The 26,259-nt window shown below is 34.0% G+C and overlaps 1 protein-coding gene across 1 annotated transcript in view; it reads right to left on the bottom strand.

The window, feature by feature from the left end:
* The window catches only part of LOC144630099 (kalirin-like), a 93,598-nt gene that overhangs the window by 49,931 nt on the left and 17,408 nt on the right, over positions 1 to 26,259 (bottom strand). Inside the window, 3 exon segments of the mRNA XM_078488386.1 lie at positions 5,302 to 5,670; positions 6,966 to 7,157; positions 21,241 to 21,363. Of these exon segments, the coding sequence (XP_078344512.1) occupies positions 5,302 to 5,670; positions 6,966 to 7,157; positions 21,241 to 21,363 (684 nt within the window).

The raw sequence follows: 26,259 nt of genomic DNA, 5'->3' as shown, positions 1-26,259 counted from the left end.
AGCATATTCTTAGGTTTCCTCTACAAATATAGCGGAGAAAAGCAAAGCTAACTTTAGTTTAAGCACTGTTTTCTGTGATCAGCACATAGAAAAGTTATTATTCACTGTTAATATTTTCTTGTACAATTGAAACTGTGGTGATATATTACCCCCAAAGAAACTATTTACACATGTGAATTACACAGAACATTCATACAGCAAACTGCTCACAGAATCATGCTTCAACAAGGAAAGTCAATATGCCTAACTTTAAGTAAATGCTGGGTTCAGAGAAGCGAAGAATAGTTAATATTAATCTCGCTCTGTCGTCTCTCGTGAAATTCAAAACAAAACACAAAATAATGAATATACATCAGAATATTCGTGACATTCAATACTACAGAAACAAATATTCATTTCAGTTTCATCATCTGCCCACATCAGCTTCCTTCTCAAAAATCAAATATGTCAGATATAAAATATAACTCTTCTGATATACATGTACATACATTCAGCATTTCAAAACCTGATTACTTAAAACAAACCATGAATATAATATGACAAAATTATCACACTTTCCTATATTGGGCTTCACTGATGTTATACAGACTAGAATTTTAGCAACAAAAATTTACTTACCATTCTACCTATCCAGTATCTATAAAGAAGTTCATTTGGGTGGTCATTGCACAGAACAAGATCTAGTAAAACCTCACACATGACAAAGAAGGGAGAGTCTCCCCATTATACAGGTGAAATTCATGTAAAGCAATCATTCTTTGCCACTTCTAATGCCTTCTTGTAAATGAAATAAAAAAGCTTGAATGTGATTGGTTGCTGTGAGCTTGGGTGGGTAACAAATGTCTATTAATATAGTCATCTGGAAGGAAAATTTTACTGAATTACTTGGAAAGGTATAAAAGGAAAGGGAAAGATAACACTTTCTAAAGGAAAGATTATTGTAAATTCTATAATTTTTTAACAGGGAATTGAGAATTTTGTACAGTGAAAAATAACACACTCTTCACACCTTCAAACCAAAATAAAATGCTAAATCCAATTGAAAACAAGCTTTTGCATAATTTACAACCAACAATCTCACAAATCTGCTACTAGCAAATAATTGTCACTAACCAAAGAGAAAGTCAGAGTCATTTATTAGGGAATATGTAATAGTTGCTTGTTTCTCAAAAGGAAAATATGCAAGGAAAAAGGATTAAAGCAAAAATAATCATTGTGTGATAGAGGTCAGTATTGTTCATGAAATTAACCAATTCAACAGGTGGAAAACAAGTTCTCTAACCAGAACCGGTTAGCAAAATATTCCTTACAAGGGGTAGGTGAGGTACACACTGTAAAGGAAAAAAACACACTGACCCCTCCAGGGGAGAGTTTAAAATATAGTTAATTTAATAAGATTATCAAGGAAGGAAGTTTGAATGTCAATATAAATTCTTATTTGCTTTGCACAGGAAATAAACTGTTTATCAAATTTATGCTACAACATATTAGCACGGACTTGATTAAAAACAAAATTAAGGAGGAAAGAATTTTCCGTTCAATTTTTTTAAAGAGATGGTATCAAAATTAAATGGAAATTCTTCCTGAAGTTGTCTATGAACAATTGCTACCTGAGTAAGGAAATTAAGCAACTAATAAATGGCTTTCGTATTGAGAAATTGGCTGAATGATATATGTACTGATTTTAACAATCAGTTGGCATTTATTAGGGTTGAGAAAAATCATTTCATGTCATTTCCAGTTAATAAACCTTAACCTATAAACAGGATATGTCCAATTCAAAACATGTTACGATTAATTTGGCAAATGATTTTAAAATATGGAAAACAAAAGTATGGCAAGAAGGATTATGTTATACTGTGTACAAGAGTGGTAAAAACACATAGCATTGAATACTTTTAACTTATTTTATCCCAAGCTGATGCAGTAATACAGATACATGTGACTGTTAGTAAAAGATGCTATTTCTAATCTGAAATATTCATGTATGTATGTATGACTGCATTTTAAAGTGCATGTTATTTTGATTGACAAAATCGCAATTAAAAATCTCATATGCAGTTAATCTGTGACAGATCAAGTTAATAAGCCATGTCCTACAAACAGGAAAACTAAGATTCAAAACTTATTTAGATTTAGTTTGAAAAGACTAATTAGGGACAACTAAACAGAAACATACAATACTCAATTCTACAACACCCTTGCACTCTAGCCTACATGTAAAGTTGATTCAGCATTTGAGAGGCAAAAGCTTGCCAAATAAAATTAACAAAATTAAAGTCTTGCAAAACTAATATCCAGAAGAGAGGAGGGGGAGGATATCGACCTTATTTACACTGTTAAAAGTGTATAAGCAAAACAAGAGGTCAGGATTCTGTGTTTATTGCCTTGAAAAGCATAAACATATTCTCACTGTGTTAAATTAGTTGCCTGTATTAGATTTCACTCAGATCTCTTTAAAATCATTTGAAAATAAAGCAATGCTAGAATACATGGAAAGCCCAGATCTTGTTTGTAGTATAATTTACTCAGATCACTTAACAATTATTTTTTAAAAGGGATGCCAGATTTACATGTATTTAATGGCAGTCACATATTCTTGAATGTGGTAAGATGCAACATCAAACAGTTTAAGTGTACACAGCCTGTATAATTCAAGTACAGATGCATGTACATGAAATTGCCTCCTGTGGCCAACAAAACTGTTGCAATCACATCCCAGGCAAGACAAAAATAAAGAAACAACAGTGAAAGCTTTTGTGTAGGAAGGAAAACAAAAGATTCTGAAGATGAAACCAGCCACACCTCTGAAGGAAAACCACCAGAAATTTAACTCATCTGGCATATGACCATGACAAACTTAGGCCTCAAAAAAAATTCTGTCCAGGAGGTCGTTTAATCTTGTACAAGACTTGTCATCGCGGCATGTCAGGAAATGTGATATGAAACTTGACCGAATATCTGTTTCTTTTGTCACGCAGTCTTTGCATTCGCAGTTTCGAAAAAGGTCCATGTGGTCGTTATGTCTTCAGTGAATCTTCTTATGGGTTTTTCCTCGCTAAGCTGCCAATATAGGCGTTTGGAAGATTTCAAAGCGATTATTAGTGTTCCATAAAATTTTCCTGGCAGCACTGTCAAGTCTGAGCCGGCATTTTTGTATCAGCACCGCGTATGCGAGATATATTGGATACACATCATTGATTATCTACAGCAAAGCCGCGTGTATAAATCGACTTCGGTAAGTTACATCTGAACTTGTATATGTGAGTGAGCAGAGGAAAATTACCATCCGAGTATTAGCTAGATCAAGATCAATAGCATTTTCTACACGCGGCATAAGAGGAATGCACGAAGAGTGGCGCTTTCAAGGATTCCATTGTAATTTATTTCTTGAATTGCGTTGCATTCCTTGTCGTTTCTTTGTAATATATTCCTCGCGTTATTGGAAGTATAGACGATCACGAACGTGGAAAGCGAGCCCAGGAATATTCAAGCGTTTCGTCTCATAAATATAAAAGATTCGGCATTTTCGTCCTTCATCTTTGTTACCGATTTAATTAATTCGGGCGGGAAATACGAGGTTGCGCAAACCACGCGTCCTTGCCATCCACGATGTTATGGAAGCAAGACAAAGCCGTAATCATATGGTAAGGTATACTTTTATAATTTGCTTTTATCAGAAAATATATTTGCGCAATAGGGTAGTCAGCTGTCTGGTCGGGTTGTTAGTTCTTTATTGAGCTGTTGTTATCTGTAAGCAGAATATTAACCTCGCGCTAAATTATTCTGTCCTACCTGGCTAGTCAGTTCTTTAGTGAACTGTTGTTATCTACAGGCAGAATATTAACCTCGCGCTAAATTATTCTGTCCTACCTGGGTAGTCAGTTCTTTAGTGAACTGTTGTTATCTGTAGGCAGAATATTAACCTTGTGCTAAATTATTCTGTCCTACTTGGGTATAGTCAGTTCTTTATTGAGCTGTTGTTATCTGTAGGCAGAATATTAACCTCGCGCTAAATTATTCTGTCCTACCTGGGTAGTCAGTTCTTTAGTGAACTGTTGTTATCTGTAGGCAGAATATTAACCTCGCGCTAAATTATTCTGTCCTACCTGGGTAGTCAGTTCTTTAGTGAACTGTTGTTATCTGTAGGCAGAATATTAACCTCGCGCTAAATTATTCTGTCCTACCTGGGTAGTCAGTTCTTTATTGAGCTGTTGTTATCTGTGGGCAGAATATTATAACCTCGCGCTAATGTTTTTAACGTTATTCTTTTTATAAAACATTGTAGACTATTAATCTATGCTGTTTCCGTTGGTAGTTAGTCATTTTAGGGAATAAATCTTATGCTCCAGCTGATATCTGTTTTTGTTTTTCTTTCTCTCTAGGGAAGTCGTGAATAAAAAGCCAAACTCATTACAACTGAAAGCGTCTGGAAAATATTTTTGATCAAGTTGGAAAAGGTGTTACTGCCAAAATTAAGCAACACCTAGATCGCGCTTAACCTGTGAAATGATGTCTTCTATTACAGTTAATAATAAGCCATGGGTAGATTCAATCTACCCTTAGCCTAATTTGCATAATTTTTTTTTCGAGGCCTAAGTTTCTCATGCCCAAATGACTACCAGTACACAATCAAGTAAAAGGTCATGAGAAAGATGTTACATTCTTCATGTCACGAGTGTGGGACAAAGACAAAATTTTGAGTCAGAGAGGGGAATCAAACCCACAACCTCTCAAGCACCGGGCAGGCACTCGTAATCCACTGAGCTATGGAGAGACTCATGATGAGCAAGGCCATTTACGAGATTCATATGTGAAAGCATCCTGCATACTGCTAGGAACAGCAATGTTGATAGCGTACTGCATGGTGATAATTAAATAAAGAAAGATGGTAATTGCCATGTAGCTTGGTTTTGTAGTGAAATGAGAAAGAGGTAATGTTCATCAGATGTCACACACTGTGACAAGCAGGCATTGTGTTGTTCCAGAAAATATCCATACCCCTCCCATGGAAGGTTTTTTGGGTTTGAATCCCCCACCCCTCTGGAAATTCCAGTTCAGCCTTATACTTTCCTTTAAAAATTTTGGCTTTTGAAAAACCCTACCAGTACTGCTCGTAATTTCCAATCACCTTCCATGGGCTGGGTATGGATATTTTCTGGAAGTACACAATTTATGTCAGACCTGCAGTTCAGGCACCAGGACACAAAGATATGTACCCAAAAGATTGTTCTGCCTTGACAAGCTTTAAAAAATAAAAATACTCAATACTACAATAAATTTTAGTATCTGAGTACATACCTGGGAGCTGTCTTGATCAAACATGCACAGATGAAGGTATTCTTTAAGTCTCGCTTTGCGTTTTTCCCACAACATTCCTAATTGTCTGTGATGTTCATGAACTTCGAGGTAAATATCCATAACATGAGATCCTGCTTCTTCAGAATATTCAGGATTTTTAAGAAACTGACTTTCCACGACCAGAGGAGATTTTTGAAGTTCTGCTAATAGAGCTTTGCTGTCTGTGCTGACGGTCTCGAACGCATCCTCAATCTCTTGCCGTAAGTCGTTAAGATCTGTTAATAAATTTTCTACTGCGGCAACTTCCTTAATCTCTTGGTAGTCACTGTTTTGTAGTTTGTCTTGCCAGATTTTTACATTGTGAAGAAACTGCGGAATACAATAAGTAAACATGGTTACACTCCAGTCAGGACAAATGCTTTCTGCATAATTTACAAAAAACGTTTTGCATAATTAACAAAAAGTAAACCTTGTTACACTCCAGTCAGGACACATGCTTTCTGCATAATTTACACAAAACTTTTTGCATAATTAACGAAACTTTTTGCATATAAATTAATTAACATAATTAACAATAAGTAAACCTTGTTACACTCCAGTCAGGACTCATGCTTTCTGCATAATTTATACAAAACTTTTTGCATAATAAACAGCAAACAACACAGTCATAGTTGATATGTCATTTATTGTTAGTAGTTGATAAATTATTCAAATGAGGTAAGCCAAAAGATGACAAATTTCTCTGAAAAATTCAGCTGTAACAATCAGTGAAAAAGTAGAGCATAATAAAGGTTTGTTAATACAATAATGATTCTGTGGTCAAGTAAGAGGGAAGGCTTAAGTCAAACCATGCAAAAATCAAATTATAAAATGAAATTATGTATTTCTCTTATTTAAACCTGTGGGTGGCTGACAGGATGTTGCATTTTAAAATGACCTTGCAAAAGTACACGTTTAAAATGCTTAAACAAATTGACATTTTTTGAAGGAATTCTAACCACAGGCCACTAACTACCGTATTCTTTGTTGACAATAGTTTTAACCCCTGAGTTCTCAAGATCTAATTTCCCCCAAAAAATCAATAAAAATAAAGTTTCAAACTGCAGGGCAAGGAGTTTGTTATCACATGATCATTGTCTCAAACCACAGGTGAAAAAAATAGGTTGTCTGGTTTTCATTGTGGCCAGACAAAAATATCTGTGTATACTATATATACTTTATATACAATACTATATTTTTTAAAAAATTTTTGGGACTTCCTGGGTAATTTGCACATCTCAGTATGAAAACACTCAAAATCAACAAGATGGCGAAAGATGGTCAGATCTATTTTTGGGTTGCTGTCAGTTTTATTGGTCAACAAATGGTGGTTTTGACCAAAATGTGTATTCTGACATCAGAATTGATATTGGATCTTCCCATGTTGGCATCTATGCAATAGCTCATAAACTGAAGGTTGAAAATGTGTGCATTGGAACCTCGATATAAAGAAGAGCCAACAGACTGGCAAAATATGTTCCCTACAATGAGCTTCTGTTTTATCGAGGTTCTTTTCTATATATTTTACTTTCATAGGGGGAAGGAATATCCTTCACTATATCAAGGACTTCGTTATATAGAGGTTCATTAAATGGAGGTTTTACTGTATACCGGGTATAGCTTACCTCCTCGCTGTGTTTGTGATATGCAACTGAACGAGCTAACAAACAACTCCGTTGATTAATGTTCATATCAAACGACTTCCACTCGCGACTAACAGCCTGTGCTAGAGCTTCGATTCGGTCAGATTCATAATGCACTGCCTCGCTGAGTTTATCTGCCACTTCTAGCACACGGCTGATGTTACTGTAAACACTCTGAAATAACAAAACAAAAAAAATACTGTTAATGATGAACTTGCAAATGAGGACTTATGCACCGCAGTATATTACCAAAAAAGAAAACTGTATGTATTTATAGCACAATTCGACAGCAAGGCAAGAATCACCTCTGACTGATTCCTACAGGAACAACTGCAGGAAGTCAAACGTCTGAGCATAACATTATCTTTATGATTAATATGTTGATAACTTCTCTTAGGGCTCTCTGAGCTTTTTTGACAACCATATGTGCGAGTTCTCTGTATGTGGTATTTTTAATTTCCCCCTGACTAATACTAATTTAGTTTCCACAGGCTGAAAAATCTAAAAATAATACTAATTTGGTTTCCACTGGCCAGAAATGGAAAAACCAAGAGCAAAAGGGGCAAGAAGATCTCAGGAATTAACCAAAGCATTCATCAAGAAGACAGAGCACTATGCATCACGCAATAGAAAAATGTCTTCACTTTATCCTAAAATGTTCCATTTGTCGATGATAGAGGTAAAAAAGCAATCTATGATCAATAACTGTCAATTGTTATTGTCTGTATAACTTGTAAATACTGGCATCTCCTCTCTCACAAGACTAAAATATTGAATTTGAGGCATTTAAAAGCTAAAAATAGCCTTAAGTACTGTACACTAAACATAAAAAATGCAAATAACCTGCATTTCTACGTTATCAACACATCTATCAATTTCCTGACGTCTAATCAATTAATGTTACGCCTAGTATGACAAAAATGATCCAAAAAAGTCAAAATTTATCATTTATCACAGTTACGTATCTATTTCTCAAATAGAATGTGCATGTATTTTCCATATCAACAAAATTGCTTTAATGCTATAATGATATTATTTCATTGAAGTTGAAACTCATTGAAGCCACTTTAATCTCCAGCTGTATGCTAATAATAACATAAAAGCCTTTCCACAAGTCTTAAAATATTTTTCTAGCATGATAAGAAATACCCTTGAGGGAGATTTTCCATGATGGCAAGTTCCTAACCACCACTTAAATTAATCCATCACTGTCAAAAAACCTTTTTTTAATAAAAAACAAAAATTAACATAAAAAAAATCTGATAATCCTTATAAACTTACTTTAGTAAAAGAACACTCAAGCCTAAAGGCTAATTTACATGCTATCATTTGTCTGCTAAATTTGCCGGGAAGCGAATGTACAGTGCACGCACAGTGAAATCAACATCTAATTTCTCCATACAATATCCATAAATTGTCAAGTGGACATGTTATGAGAATAAAGTAAATCATCAACTAAGGGATATTGGCTTGATGTACCAACAAATTTTTTATTAAAAGAAATGTCAGTAAACTGCGAGGCAAATCAATAATTTGAGTTTCAAGCCTCAAATGGGATAATATAACTTTCTATCTACAGTTCAGAGCTGCACTGTGAGCTGCTTTCTATATAGTATATTTTATTTTTCTTGAACAATTTAAAGCATAATTTTTTTTAATTTTTTGTACTGTACAACTACAACAGATGACTGGATTTTAAACCTGATGTTTATTCCCCAAGTAACAATAACCAACAATATTTATCTTAACATTAATTAATATAAAACTCCTGTGAGAAGACGCCTTTCCTGGCAGCGCCACAGGGTGGTTTTGTCTGTAATTTTTGTTCTCATCAGTAGCAATCACACTAAAGATCCTTCATTACCACTTATGTACTTGTTGTCACAGGACTGCATGTAAGGCATGAGCAATAATTAATTTGCACTTTGATTCCCCAAAATCAAGCTTTGTGCATGCTAAATAATGTCAGTCTATGGATGAAATCAAAGTGTGACCATTCAAATCAAAACTATTGAATGGTACTTTCATGTGGTGCTGTTTATTACATGTATGCTGCACGAGCAAAAAGTCTGGGGAAGAGACCTTAGTGTGTGACAATTCGAAGAAAGCTATTGGGCTGTAGCAGTGTTTATTATACTATACGAGGTGGCTCTAACTTTAAAGTCTGTGAAAGAAACCCTAGTGTGACCATTAAAATAAAAGATATTGAGTAGTATTTTTAGGTGGTACTGTTTATTATAATGTACAAGGTGATTCTAACTTTAAAGTCTGTGGATGAGACCCTAGTGTGCTACCATTTAAATGAAAGCTATTGAGAAGCACTTTCATGTGGTACTGTTTGTTATGATGTGCAAGCATAAGGTGGTTCTTGCTTTAAAGTCTGGGGAAGAAACGCTAGTGAGCAGCACTTTGGTGTTGCGCTGTTTACTTTGCTGTAAAAGGCAGTCTGTCACCTTTAAAACAAAAATTTTCCAATTTATCACAAAATGAAATTAATAATAACTTTTTCTTTAAATTTTATCTTTATCTTTGACAATCTACAGAGTGAAAACTGTTTACTTTGCTGTACAATGTAATTGTACTTGTATCCAAGCAATTATTTTACTTGTACTCAAAAGAATATCTTGAACTAACACATATTGGAAAGACTGGGTCTTGTACTTCAAAGAGTAAATAACCTCCTGATTTATGCAGCAGTAAATAATTAATTCACTTTCCAAGACCAGTGGTTAATATTTTTTTGTCTTATGCAGCTGAACTTATACAATAGGGAAATTTTATCTGCTGGTTAGGGATTAATCCTTTGAATAAAAATGTCTGTTCTTTAAACAACCGCAGCCATAAACTTGAAATTTAAATGTACATGTAAAGGTTGCGATAAACCTAATTGCATGAAAATATACTCAGTTTTAAGATGTAAAAAATTACGCAATGTACCTAGCAGTTATGAAAAGGCTGAATAGTATTTTCTTCCAGAGAAGTTTTACATAATTTTTTAATCCTGAAAGAGATATTTTCCTTTTAAAAGTACAAATGAGGTTAGCGGCAATAAAATCAATTTCACCTGTAATCTACAGGAAAATAAATGTGTCTGAGATATATGGTAATATACTCACTATGAAAACACAGCAAAACTAACAAAAAAAGTTAAAGCACAAACATGAATACATAAATGTAGTTTTCATATTTCCCTAAGGAAACATTTGCTAACTAAAGTTAAAATTTTTTGCCAACAAAAAGGTGGATATGAAGGTAAAAAAATTATAGTTGCTAATGAAATCATCTGGACTTGACAGACTCCAGACTAGTAAATGAATTTAAATTTTCCTGGAAGATGAGAAAAGATAATTCTTAATAAAACTCACCACTGATTTTTCTTCTGTCTGGCTTCAAAATTATTGGTAATATGTGATGATCAATAGAAAATACTTCACAGGTTTATCAGCTAAACAATATAGGACAAGTCAGCCACAATTTAGGTTCGCTATCGTTGCATGACAGACTTGTAAATTTAGTATTCATAAGACCAGGGGGAATTCTCAGAACAAATGATGTCCCAGGCCAGCTGAGAAGGCCAGACAATGAATTGTTTTATTTACCACTGGGAAACAAAAGCACTGATAATGAAAACAATATTGCAAATTCTATGTAATGAAAATGCAGTCACGTTCTTGTGTAAATTAAAAAACATCATTATTTCTAGCAAAAGGATGAACTCCTATAGTAGTAAAACCGGTGGCAAGGTTTATTTTCCTTAAAAAAAAAATCCTTCAATTTAATTTCGGAACATAAGTGGGGGAAAAAACAGACATTTCCTTTCAATACTGTGCAGCAGTTTCGAATATAATGATTTGAATTTATATCTATGATTTCATAATTCAGTTATCTCAAAACGCATCTAAACTATGGTCAGATTAAACTGGAATAATGGGAAATTATTTTACTGGAAAAAATGCTTTGAATAATCTTTGGCTTAGACGAGTAATTGAATAAACTATTATCATAATGACATGTTACATCCACAAGCACAAAATATCAGGCACTTATTTTTTTCTTTGTTCGTGAGCGGGCGGTATTCTACAAATCCTGCGATCTGATTGGTTCCGGGAGCGGGCGGTATTCTCCAATCCGGCCCTCGACAGCGGGCGGTATCCGTTGCGAGATGAATCGTCGAGTGTACTTTCCGCGCGAAATCATTTTGCAGCGTTGTACGAACGAACACATGAAAGATTTGCTCAGCAAAATCGAAATAGCCGCTCACCAACTGTTGTAAATGCGAAAAGACAGAATAGAAGTGGAATTAAAGGCCTTGAAGTTCTTCTAAAGGCGAGTGTTGATTTTGTTTATCGACAAATTAAGTTCTAGTTGATAGTTTGTTGAGTTTGTGGTTGTTTGTGCATTTTGCAATCATTTGCACGCCATTTTAATACGATAAGCTGCGCCGGTTTTAAACTTCAATTTTGAGTAAAAACTGTCTTTTTATCGGCCACTTCTTTGCCAAAACAAAACACTAGTTGCCATCATTCAAGAAAATGAGATTCGTTAATTAAAAACAGCCAAAATAATTCTGACAATATTGTGCCGTACGTCCAAGCTTCGCATTTCATTTAGTTTCACTTTCGCACTGTTTATCACAAAATAATTATGCTGGGAATTAACGCAGAGCTTATTAATTCGTTAAATACAAGTGTGTATAGCTATACCGAAACTGTCTTTCCGTCAGATAGTTTTTTTTTCCGGGAAATTCTCAAACTTAGCATCCTGCGAACAGAGTTCTTTATCAAAACATTCATCGGGAAGCCGGAATCGGCGTTTAGTTTTGTCAATGATAATGCTTTGGCTCGATTTTACATTTATGATATATTTACTACTTCAATTTCTTTGATTGAATCTCTTCAGTGTTAATTTAATATGCTGAACCTTTCTGTAAATACGGTTCATTTAATTTATTTCGAACTAAATAACAAACAGCATTTTACACTCTTGCTAACCCGTCGATCGACTCAACATTGAAATTAAATGGCGCGCGTATACAAACAAAGATTTTGTGATACAATCTTTCTAGGTTTCTTTTAAAAACAAATAAAGTGGGAAAAAAAAATAAAAACGTTATTCACCAGCCTAGGTCGGTCCGTATTGGGAAAAACTGTGCCCTCGGTCTTGGAACCGCCCTCGGCCTGCGGCCTCGGGCGGTATCCAAGACCTCGGGCACAGTTTTTCCCAATACGGACCTCCCGGCTGGTGAATAACCTATATTTATTAACTGCGAAAGTCAGGTGCACGTTATATTGTCTAAATCTGTTGTGCTAGATAGGAAAATATTATTCTTTCTGTCACTGTAATTTGTATGAACTGAGGACTTGCCTTCTGAGTCAATACTAACTAAAACAATAACTGGCTGATCAATATCTAAATTGTCTTTGAAATCACTTTCCAGGGAAATAAATTTTAATCACAATTAAAATAACTTAGTCAAGAAGAACACTCACATTAAAGACAGTTGTACACATAATCACAAAATAAAAATTGAATATGATTATGGCAGTACAGTTACCAAGAAAAACCCATTTGAAATACTGCTACTCTTTTAAACTGTTACAGAAACACTGTATCACAGTAAATAAATTTCCTTTTTGTACAAATGATTATGGTGATGTTTAAATTAAAAACCATTTGTTAGATATTCACTTTGAGAAAAGAAATACATGTATAAGAGCACACTCGATTACATCCAGTGCACTGTAAAACCTTACCACAAAAATACATTTTATAAATTTAAATGTTAAATACAATGAACATGATGCAATATTCTATTTACATTATTTTTCTTGAACTGAACAAAGCTGTTATTTGTTTGCTTTCACACCATTGAATAAACCAAATTTTAAAATGGTTAAAATGTGTGAAAAGGGCTTGACTTTTTTATGGTAATATTTTTATGGCAAAACAAAATTGGAACACAATGTAGCATGCTTTTTGCTCCACCAAACGTGATCTTTGAGTCGTACAGCTGTCACATAAAATTAAACAATATTGTTGCTTTTAGTGTGATAAAAAAATCTGCAAAACCACAACTGATATGTGCCCAAACTCCTCTCTGCCTTCACGTCAAAATCTACATTCTCAAACTTACTTAAGTTCTCAACCCTGATCGAAATGTCAAGAGAAAAATTAATAAGCCAATAGAGATTAAGCATGACGTTATATGGCAAATGGCAAACATCAGCTTGCCTTCCAATTTGTTACCTCACAAAATAGGGGGAAAATCCCACATTCACAAACAAACAAGAAACTACTCATTTCCGCGTACGAACGCCAAACGCAGACAGTACAAGTTGAATTTTTGATGTTCCCAGGAAAAACAAACGTCATGCTTAATCTCTCAAATTACAACCAAAGAAATTCAGCATTAATGGGACAGGGGTACACATTTAATCGGTTAAAATGCTAGTGTTTTCTGGCAGATGAAACAAGGGATAATATTTTAAGATAGCTGTACATTTACATGTATTCAAAGCCATGCACTGGGAATCATTGCTGGTTACATCTAGAATCCAATTAAATATCTAATGTGATCAACTTCCACTTTCTCTCTACAATATCATTACATTGTGTAGTGGTTAGGTGATGAGAATTAAGAAAATAATCAACTAAGGAATATTGACTTGATGTAACACTAAATTCTCTCAACTAACATTTAAAAAAATATGTGACGATCAGCAAAGAGAATTTAATTCCTTGATCATGTCTTATAACCCATGGCAAATTTGTACAGCTCTGATCAGGTTACAGTTAGACCCTGCTAATTTGAACTCGCCCCCCCACGTTATTTCGAATTCCCCATGTTTTCGAGCTAAAATCCATTTCCCTTGGATTTGCCCTTCCGACATTTACTATTGGCTATTTCATGTTTCCCCTGACGGTTCGAAATTGCGGGTTTCAACTGTATTTTTAATAAGTAAAATGCTAAAGTGAGTACTGTAAATGACTTTTACTTCAATTTTATGACTTAACTTAAATAGCACTCCCTGATGAAAATTGGATTAAATTTGAAGAGAAATTTCTATTTCAATTATTTTTTAAGCTTCAAAGATAACAGAGACATGGAGAATTGCATGTACAATGTCAGAAACATGTCAAAAAACATGTATGTCCAAAACCAAGGTGACATCCAAAATTTCAGAAAATAATCATTCCTAGCCCATGTCTGCCCATACGTTGGGGCGATCAAGGGCCATTGATTAAAAACAGAAGCTAGTATCATAAATTATAATTGCGGAACAAGAGATATGATAAAAATATGATTCATGCACGTAAAATAATATATTAAACCTACAGGGTTTCGTATATATTTTCTTTTTTCACACCCAGTTAGTTATCGATCTTTTCCTCTTTCATCTTCCAAGCAGACTACAAAGAAATATACTAACTAAGGAGAACACTGAATCATTTCTGAAAATTACCTTTTCCTCGAGTAAATTAAAATATTTTTGACTCTATACATGTCCATAAAAAAATTGATAAGTACAAGCCTGACATATTGTAGTTTGTTCATCCATATCTAAATTCACTTCCATCCCTGCCGACGCAGTCTTTGTCGCTTCCTGATAAGTTCCTGTATTTATTGAGTATCGCTACACAAAGCAATCCATTATTTTTGAGTTTCGGAATTATTACAATCTACGTGCCATGCTTCAAGCTTCTTGAAATAATGTCTAAGGAAACAACAGCCAGATCTCTACTGAAAGCAACATACTAGGTGTTTTTAAATGGATCAAGAAAATAGTAATTCTTAGTATGTTTCAAATACATGTACGCATATATAGATAAGGGCTAAAAAACAGGCCAGAGAAATCTTGTTTCAACACCAAACCATCCATAAACGCAATGTATACATGTATCTACCCAAACTAACCAGAGTTGCTTTGCTCATGCTGGGAGAGTAATACGAAAAGGAATCATACCACATGTAAACAAACACAAAATACAGCGATTAATATAATGCTGCCAAGGTTATGGATAAATCTAGCTTGACAAAAAAGGCAAGGCTTGAAATGTTGTCGGTGAGAAAAATTTTGTAGTATACTGGTAATACAAATGTATGTAATGGAATATGTGTTGTGCATCAAGGATTCAGATCAATACTGAAGCTTATTTCAAGTCAATTTCAAGATCAATGGTTGCTTCCACTAAAACACTAAAGCATACATGTACAAGGGAAGCCAAAACGTTGGCCTCCAGTGCTCAAGGGCCAAGTAAAATGATACAAAAGCAAACATTTTACAAAACACAAGAAGGCATGAATGTAACATGGAATTTGACTTTCCATCTGCTTTTCAATGCCAAATATATCAAGCATCGATGCCTACAGTTATCAAAAACAAGAATACCCCCAAGATAGGTGGTAAAGAAAAGATAAGAACATACCTGACATTGAGAATCACTACATAATATCATAATAATTTGATGCAGAATACTGTAAAACAGTCATGCTTGATGCAAAGGAAAGTACAGACATCCTGTCTGTTTTTTTGCTGTAAGATAAAATTCATTTCAAGTCTGAAGAATTTGATCAGTAAGCTAAATGACAGTGTTCCATTATAATCAATTAAGCCTTTCACTTCTCGACAGCCAATTAACCAAAAAACCAAACTTTGGTGGCATGTTTACACTGTATCGCCAATTAACTTCACGTTCATTTGTATTGCAGAAAGTGTAATGTAAAGATCGCAATTTCACAGCCATATCGTCTTTGCAGTGAAGATCTTTATATAGATACATGTTTACTGTAAAAGAATATATCTGTTTTTCCCTACATTGCCTGCATGACCTTAAGCAAACAGACTCTAGAGTAATTTAATATCTCCAGACAGGTGCAAGTTTGTGATTAATATTAAGAGTTTTCTGTATAAATTAGCATGAATTAATTCATAATATGTCTAAGGCAAGTCACATACACATTGGACATGACAAATTTCGCCCTAGATGAACTGTTTAAAGGAAAGTAGGCAGGCAGGAATGAAATAAATAGAATTGTTAGAATTCTGAGAAGATTGTAGCTGAAAATATTTATAACAAACTATGCTCAATTACAATTTATTTTGTTGCCTGCTGTTTTAGAATATATTAAATGTATGAACATTTGGGAAAATATCTAGATAGGTGATATAGAAGGCCTGATCTGAGCTATGACTTATAAACACAAATGATAAACTATATTTTTTTTAAAAAATATATATACGCTTTCCCTGACATCACATATTCCCAATTTGAATTTAAAAAATAGTCCTCATTATCATTCCGCCTACAAAATAAAGAGGCTGGTATTTAAAAAAGAGAAACACTAAATTCAAAAATTCTCAGCTTTTAAAGCTCAAAATTGCATGCAAAATAATATTTAATGGCACAAAACATTTTTAAATTATTTTGGAAAAAAATCAACTGTTAGTAAGGGAAACTGTCTTCATCAGATTTTCATTAAAAGCAAATACAAGAAGCAATTCACCTTTAGTTGGGAATATAAAAGATTTCCTCTTTGACAATACTGAAAATTGGTTTTATACATTAAGTAAATATGCCTACCATTCCATGTGGTAATACGTTTCTCCAATTCCTTCAGGCCAAGGGAAATTCAAGAAGGTTGTTCCATAATTGCATGGCATCACCGAAAAACTATGACCTTACTACTTATCGAGAGGCCACGTAAAACTACTGTTAGCATTGTTCTTGGTCAAGATCTGATCAAGATAAGTAAAGTTGCCAATGGCAATAAACATTAAGACACAAACCCAAGATCCTGAATGACTATAGTCATGTATTGTTATTCATATGAGATGCTGAATTAAATTTAATTATTAACATCCTAAGAAGTGTCAGGGATTCTTGTGATAACCTGGCCACAAGGGGTTTTTTATTTGAAATTCAAATTAAGGGTTCTGGGGTTTCAATGAAACGAAACGTGATACAGGTGTTCATAGAAATAATAGGATAAGTTTTCTGCATGTTAACGTGATATCGTGCAAACTAAATACAAAGTAAAGAGTCATGCGGTGCCCAATGTACTTTCATTTTATCCTCAAATAGAAGTTGTTTTTTCAGTAGCCAAATGTTATCATAAGACAGAGAAAATTTGCAAAAGTAATAAAATACATCTAAACTCAGGAAGTCAAAGCACAATAATGTCAAAAAAGAAATTATGACAAATTCATAATGACAGTTTGTGATCTGCCAAACGTGAAGTATAAAATTGCATATTTACTTTTCTGTTTTTCAAGGCAATGAAAAAATATTGCTCTTCATAAAAATTAGAAACTCAATATATCACCTATAAGCTTATTATTTTTAAAAGTTAGAAACAGGTCTAAAGATGACATATGTTCTTTACACTTTAAATAAATTTGTCAAGCACATCTCTGTTTGATCTTACTTTTATTGTAACTAATCTTGCGCAAGACTGTTTGTATTGTTTGGTAAAAAAACTAGATCCAAAAAATTTTAGTTTTATGAAAGGACTGCAATACTGCGAGAGAATATTACTTTAGTGTTAAAATTAAAAGCTTAAGCTTTTGTTGATTTATTTAAATTTGATGGCTTTTCATTACTTATTTTTAAAATTACTACTCCTTTGGCAGCTTAGAATTTTTTTTTTGTTTTTTTGTTCATAACATTGCTTGAAATTCTACTTTTCAAAAAAACTAGCAGAGAAATTTGGCTACTGACAGCATTTTTATCACACATGTTAACTGCCTGGGGATGTAACATGAATTTAAATAAGACTCACACTTTTCAAGCTCTTTATTTGCATGTAAATTGTAAGTATTGCGCAAAATAAATTAAAGTTACAAATTCAACCTCGCACCTCTGTGAATAACTGCAGAATGTTTTTAATCATTAGAGGGAGTATCATTGGTGAAAATTTTCATATGCAATAAAAAGGAGTTTAATTTTCTTACAGCTCTTATAAACTACTTAAAAATAATTAGGGATGTAAAAAAAATTAAAAATTGACCACTTTCACCAGTTAATTTTGAAGGGCGCTCTGCACAAAAACAATTCAAGTTATTAACTCTATTGACCCCATATCATGCCTTGCTGTTTGAAATATCTGATGTTTTTATGCATTTAATGAAATGTGCACCCCAGGGTGCAAACAAAATAAAATCCAGAGCTTGCCTTTTGGTTAACTTATAATTATTTAAAATTCACTAGTGCAGAGTGACGTGAATTTTACTAGCATGAAGTTTTCAAGTTACAGTGTACATAGAAGTCAAGTCATAAACTATCCACCTTAACTGCAGATAAATCATGAACATTGGATATGAAATAGATCTTTGCCATTGAGAAGCAAGTTGAGTAGCTGTAAAGGAAGCCCAGAAGAAAAAAATGCGATCACCTTTAATAAACTGGTATAAATGATTTTCTGTACTGAGCTGCAGTCCCTTCTTGAAGCAGGTCACCAGAGCGGGACATCTGAAATTCAGGCTACTATGGTGGGAAGCCAGCATTGAGTACTAATTTCAAACCTTTAAGCCCCAATATCCACGTACATGTACAAGTTCATCTGACTGATCTCCAGACATTTTCTTATAGTTTAAGTTGAGAGAATTTGTGAATGAGATCAGAGCAATTTCCCTTTGGTGATCAATTTATTAATTCCAAGACCTTTTCACTTGATAAAGTATTGATCTTGTGAGGAGAAATTTGATGTTGGTCACTCTTGGGACTAAAGGGTTCTCCCCTTGCCGTATGATTGAATGTGAGGATACATTGGCCTTATGTATGCTGGACTTCGGATGGGGTTTTTTTTTTTTTTTTTTTTTTTTTTTTTTCCTTTTTTTTAATTTTTTTTAAAAAAATAAAAAACCCCCAAAAAAAAAAACCCCCAAAAACCCTGACCCTCACTGAGCATTTTGGGTTCCAGCCCTGGGTCACTGTGTTCTAGGGCAAAACACTTAGCGTTCACAGTGCCTCTCCTTGCCCTGGAGTAGAAATGAGTACTGGCAAATTGTTGGCTGGGGAAACCTGACAGAATGCTGTGAAGTAGCCTGTGATGGTTAGGTCAAGGTAAAGTCTACATTTGTGGCCCATCAGGTCGGAGCTTATCCCGGTTTCAGTAGCAGGAAGCAACTAGGAGTATTTCTACTCCCCCCTGGATGGGATGCTAGTCCATCGCAGGGTCACCCCCCAGCATTACATTAACCAGTACCCATTAATACACCTGGGTAGAGAGAGGCACTGTGAGAGTAAAGTGTCTTGCCCAAGAACACAACGCAGCGCCCCGGCCAGGGCTCAAACCCAGACCACTCGATGTAGAGTCCAGCACACCAACCGTTAGGCCACTGTGCCTCCCACACGGATTAGCATCCAATCTAGGGGGGCAGCAATACAATACTCCTAGCTGCTAGCTCATGCTACAGAATTTGAAATTAACACTGACAGCTATATATGAGCCACTTAGGCTTAAAAAGCTTTCCTTAAAGGATTGACCTACTCCTACTCAACCCAGAGTCTAATGCACAAGCCACGAAGCCATTGTGCCATCCACAAAATCCTGTTGAAGCTTCAACACTTACTTTTGGCCTTTTTTTTTTCCAAGGGTTTGAAATCAGCCCTCTGTGACGACCGCCTTCACAAACACGATTTACCGCAAAACGGGCAGGTCCAACATATGCAGCTTGTACGAGTAAGTTTAAGTATTTTACAGGAAACACTCTCAAGTTAACTATTCAAACAATATTATTTTTAAGATCGAAAAATCCAGCAACAAATTTCCATTTCTAGAGTGAAAATAAATTGTCTACAAATACATGTAACAATGACAAACATGCATGTAATAACACTGGACAAGTTCTTTGTTACTAAAAAAACTGCAACATCTTTTTAACTTGGCAGAATAAAGCCATGAAAGCCTGTTAAAGCCTTTGAGCCCTGAATTTTTTTCAGACTTCTTTTCCCCACTTGCATAAATTAGTTCGCTCACAGTTAGGATCCCGTCAATGCTTGCTTATCTTTCAACATTGTCATACAATGTATCTTGTGTTTACAAAAGAACTCTTAAAACATTTCACTTAAAATGCTGATAACTGAAGATTATATTGGTAACACCACGCTATTTTTTGACACTCAAGCAACAGGTACCAGAAACTCAAAAAATACTTGAAACTCTGTACAATTAAACTTATAAAAACAATACATATGCTCTTTAAATATGAATGAAATAGATACATGAATGCAAACAAAAAAATCCCAGCCAATTGGCATAAAACATTATTTACTTCACGTTAGCCTAACAAGGAAAAAAACAGAAAACTTAAAAGTCAAGTTCAACAATATTGTATTTCCTTCCAGAAATATTGCATCTACACAATAAAAATCTTTTCTTTTATGACAGTTTTACAACTTTTCTTAGGCAACAAATTAGGTTAAAAGGCAGCATTTTACATGCTAGCCCTTCCATTGCTGCTATATAGTAAGAGGTAATGATATTAATTTTAATGGTTGAAAAGAGTCTTGCAAAATTGTATTTGAATATAATTAAGTGTATTTTTGATATTATATCAAGGGTGTGTCGAGCTACGTCATGCAAACTCAAAACATTAGAATTTGTTAGTCTAATGCGATGAATTTAACCAATCAAACAGATTTCACTTCAAAGTGCTTTGTCTATCTTAGTAAAACAGGAAACAAACAAAGTGAATTTTGAATTAGAAAACATAACAAAATTGCACTGAAGTGCAACAGCAATATAACTCTATTATTCACAAAAATGAAGAAACATTTATATTGAGTGATGCATATAAAATGCCATACCAGAAATTCAGTTCAAATAAATAACGAATTGTGCCCAAAAAAATATACAGCTTGGAAATAACACATACACAGACAAAAAAAACTCTGAAATTTGTCTTTAACTAAAACATAATAAGATATAACATGAGAGATAATCATGGATTCCTTTTATTATTTATATGCAATTAAATACACTGTACAAGTACTTGTATAGAAATTGGATTAGAAAGTTTCAAGAACCCTGAAGTACATGTAGTTTTATACAAGAAACAGAAAAACAGCATTTTTGAAGATCTCTTTAGTTAAATAATGGATGGTTCTTTGTTCAATGGATCTCTATCCAGACAAGCTCTTTAAAATGCAAGTGCTGAATATAATCCTTTAAGCATATTTTGAACATAAAGTTCAACAACCTTTCATTGAAACATAATATTTCAAGTTGATCAATGGAAATTTTTAATTCACTCACCATACAACTGCTTTGAAAATTTTGGTGCTCGTCCTCAAGTTCTTCTGCCGACGTGGTATCATTTCCAATTTCGGTGTAATTCAGCAAAAACTCCTGCCGATTTTCCCCTATCCATAACAGCATCTGCAACAGAAATTGGCAGAGAAAACCAACACAGTATGAGATATTGGATTTAACCTCAAAAATGATTTGTTCACATTGACAGCTTCAATATAAAATTTGACGAACCCTGACCAATCTTATATCCACTTCTCATGTTAAAAATATTTTAATTTAGATCCCACTCACATCCATGATAGCTGAGCCATTTTGCTATATATGCACATTTGTAAGAGCTGCACTGATAACTGAATTATAACATGACCGGGAAATAAAAATTGATATTTTTTTGCTAAAATTATGAATTTATAACATCAGCTGGCTTTCTTTCAGACACGTAATTTTAAAATGCTCCAAGCAGCATCCACTTGTCAAACTGCTTTTTGGCACAGATGTCAGACTGGACTATATTGTTCGCATTCAAATAGAAACCTACCCAGTCCAAAAATGTTATGAACTCAGGTGTTGACAATTTTTTCCACCAATGAGAAGCCAAATATTGAAATAAAATTTACATTTCCATATCAATGACAAAGCAAGTAGAATTAGCCTTGACAGGGCTTTTTTTCAGTAGACATAATTCCATACCACACCTGAACAGTTCCCATCAAGAAAATTAAATTTGATGTCGGTACTACATGAATATTATTGCACAGCTCTTTGAATTTCTAGTCTAAACAAACATGAAAAATAAAAAAATCCAACTACCCCCAAGAATATGAATTACTTATTTTATTCTCAGATAAAAAAGGAGTTTATAAAAGGTTGGAAAGCATCATAAAATCTACTTCAGTCTAACAAAACAGGATGTGTTTCTCGCGTTTCCATGGAACTTTACCATAATATTTTTAATTTATTTCAACGCTTGTCAACAAAATTACATCGACTGCACAGCCTTGAAGTTTAATAATCGTGATTTGTAAAAGAAGAAAAAAGCTTGGTCTAAAGCCAGCATTTCTTAGAAAAATATTTGGTGCCCATAACAATCATGTAACCTCAAAGTATGGCTCATGCAGAGCGGGAAATTAAACTGCAGCATCGATGCACAAAATATTACCACTTTTCAAGACTGCTTATACACAACACCTCCAATAACACACAAAGCACCTGTTAGTTTTCACCTCTCTAACTTAATCTTCCATGACCAAAGATCTTGTTACGGAGATCCAGGCTGGTTTAGTATTAACCACCCTGTGATCCCTCGTGTTTAGCCTTCGTGTAAGAATCATTAAATATAAGTTAACAAGAACAGAGCATGTTTGACTGCTTACTAACCAAATGTTAAATGTTGCACACTTCTGACGCAATGAAGGAACAATTCGTAGGCTTCCTAAAACCCTTCACTGTAAAATCACCGTAAATAATCTCTGTCGTTCTGGTGAGCAGACTGCTTGTCTGATCTCAGACTTGGGCCAATAAATTTTTAATGAACTCCGTCTGTTTTCAAAAAATTGCAAATTTTTTGCCTTTGTGTACAAGCTCTGTGTATTGATTGATTTTAATAAACGGCCCAGTCAAAGGAAAAAAAAAGCCTATTTTGACAGCTCTAATAATAATGTCCTGGGGTTTGAGGAGAAAAAGGAAATTATATGCTGCATTGAGGCCACTCAAGCTGCAGGTCATAAAAAAAATGGTCTTACAAAACACAAATTAAAATCTTGTGACGCTGAAACCAAAACAGATTTCCTTCCATTTCAAAGAAGCAATCTTCTTATCTTTGAGAAGCAATCAGGCTAGGCCCACAGGAATCACAAACAAAAAAAATTGACAAAATCAGTAACGTAAACCATAATCTATCTTTTCTCATTTTAATTTAAAAAACCAAAACATGGCATTTTACTTAGGACAAACATAATAAAAATTGTTTCCAGAAGCAGTGATCTCTTTTGATGCTGTATTGTCTAGTTGTAACTATTCCAGTAATATTTAAAACTAGAACGGTGATATACCACAGTTCTTTACAAAAGATTTGAACCATCCTGTGGATTAGCAGTTTCAATGGATAAACCCCAGTATAATAACCTGATAATGCATTTGTCAAAAACAAAGGCGTACAACATCTGTTTCACAAGGCATACTAGTTTTGACAACTTAGTCTCCCCTGCTAAGAAATATAGCCACGTTAGAAGTGAAATAAACCACAGGAGTCCCTTTAATTAACCAAGTGAATTTTTCGGAAGACCAGAAAAACCTTTAAATGTCAATTTTGTAGATTTTCTGAGGGCCATTAATCCGAGAGATTTCATTTTGATCCTTGCTTAATCAGTGAAATTCAGATTTGTAACATTGAAGGGCAGTTTGTGTAAAGTGTTTTATCTTGCAGTCAAATAATTTTCTACAACCTGCAAGCAAAATTCTGCGATCTAACACAATGATTAAAAAAACTTTAATTCATAGAGCAATGCACACTTTAATACTAAAAGGTTTTCGTTTACCAGTAAGATTAACTCCACAACAGGAAGCAAAGGAGATTTGCATATAATTTAAGATACAATAATAAAATTTTAAGCACAATGGTTCCAATCTTGTAAAAAAAAAGCAGTATATTAGGCAGAGTTATTTTCAGTTTTATTTTAACTTCTTTTTTAAAATATAAATGAGAAAGTCTAAAGTAGTCCTAAAATAACTGAACTATTTATGATAACAAAATGGTGTTATGGTTTTTGACACTAGTATTTTTTTGTGATGCAGCTAAGCGCTGGTTGCGGGCAAAAACAAACTTATCGCCGGCTGGCATTTGTCTGGAAAACATTGAATAAGGCCTCAGGCTATTTTCAAACTACACAGTTACGATTGTACAATATCGAGTATGTGTACAAATACAAATGAAAAACAAGACGACTATGGCTTACTCCTGGAGCAGGTAATTTCAAAACAATCTATGAACAACTTAACATAAATTAATTAAAAGGAACTTCAGGTAATACTGCACGGGAGAGCAAACACTTTTATCCTCAGCAAGACTAACATGTACATGTACAACCAATATGATTTGCACTCGTTGTCTCTTGTACTCAGCAAAGTGTAAAGCGCTTGAGGAGCAGTCAATACAATCGACATAAAAGTTAACCAAGATTTGTACCCTTTTTTGGGCCAAAATTCAAGGACTTTTAAGAAAGGTATCTTTCAAGGATACAGCTCAAAAAATCTTTGCTAGTACAAATACACATATTAAGTGTTTTGGTTTGAATTTATTTTTGGTTTAAAATTTTTTCAAGCCCTTTTTCAGATTGGGTAATGAATATGAGACAATGAAAAATGAAAGTCAAACCAGTTTGAAAAATTTTGATCCAAAGATAAATTTAACGTCAGACTTATATCTCTTTTTAATTAAAAATGTTTGCCTTTTGACTTCCTATGACAAGCTACATTGTATTAATTTTACATAGACTATCAAGTGCCAAATTCCCTTTTCAGGAGCTTTAAAAGAGCTTGCCTTTAAACTCAGTGACTTTCAGGGACTCAAGGTTGACTTCACACTTCCCCACAAATTTAAATGTCTAGGATTATTTCAAGGGAGTGAGGTTCCTTGATTATGTTTCATGGTAGCCAGTTTGTGCTTCACAGAGTTGAAAATTTAAGATACAAATTTCATTTGCTCACATTTTAATTAAAAAACAACAACTACTTATAAAGAACACATTCCTAGGCTTAAGCTTGTGACAGCAAAAAGGAAACTGGGGTTTTTGTTTAATTTGTAGCTGAGTTTCTGTAACCCAGGCTCATATTAAGAGGTGAACTCGATTTCTAAATAATATATTATTTTGGCTCTCTATCTAGAAAAACAGAACCCTGAAATTTAGATTCCAGATTCCCTGCCTATAAAGCCAATTTGTTCGTGTTCATACTGCTTTAAGTACCCGGTAGTTTAAACTGTTTTCTCCCAGGAATGCTAATTCCAACAAAGACAACCTAATGAGAAAGTTCTGCTTAATAGCCTTCATTTGAGTGCTCACACACTGGGATTCAGCCAAAATCTTAAATGTTTAAGACATTTTCACAGCTCAAAATAAACTAAACAGTTTTTACCATATGAAAGTGCTGCTCAATAGCTTTCATTTGAGTAGTCACACACTGAGGCTTCATCCACAAACATAAAAGTTAGAAATTAATTAACTTGAGATTTGACTTTGGAAGTGGAAAATGTTAACGAAATTACACAGAGGAAAGGATAATCATCTGACTATTCATTGAAGAAAGGAACAATGCATTGAAGGTACAGTATAATTGCAGTTAAAACACATTTTCTTAGTATGTCAGGGTTGATTTGAATAATTTTCTGAGAAATAAATAAAATTAAGTTATAAGCAAAGTCAGCATTACAAATGTATTTTTCTGGCACAAATCAGTACTGTAGACTATACACAGCAAGCTTATCTTAAATAGACTGAATATTCTCACCCAGTAGGTGAAAAAGATAATATGAAATCTCAAAATTCCTATAGTGTATATGTACATCAACATAAACTACACCTCCGGCTCATAAATAATTGATAATTGTAAAAAGCACTAACATTCCAGAAGCAAAATTCTCAAGCCAGCAAACTTCATTGAAACAATGTTTCAAAATAAGTCACCCAAAGTTTAACACTATTACAGCACACCATGTTATTGTAAATCAATATTATGACAAGAAGGCCTTTTAATAGGCATTTAGATCAAGTGGATGGCAAAAATATTTTCAGTGAAGCGCATGTAGATAGAGAGCAAAATGTAGTTCAGCTTTAACTACGTCCTACACAGCTTTAAAGAGAGAGTAATGGTGAAATTAAATATTTGATAAGTACAGAGGTAGCTAACAAAATTTAGCTGGTCATAATTTGGCTGCTATTGAAAGCCCCATACAATCAAATACTACTTTGTACAGCATGTTATAGGCTTCCCATGGGGATGTCCCTATTTTACTCACTGACTTCACAT

This window comes from Oculina patagonica, chromosome 11 (genome assembly GCF_052425735.1).
Source record: "Oculina patagonica isolate OP01 chromosome 11, crgOcupat, whole genome shotgun sequence".
In the NCBI taxonomy this organism is placed as follows: domain Eukaryota; kingdom Metazoa; phylum Cnidaria; class Anthozoa; order Scleractinia; family Oculinidae; genus Oculina; species Oculina patagonica.
The sequence above is the reverse complement of the archived record's forward strand: the minus strand, read 5'-3'. Positions and strand labels throughout refer to the sequence as shown.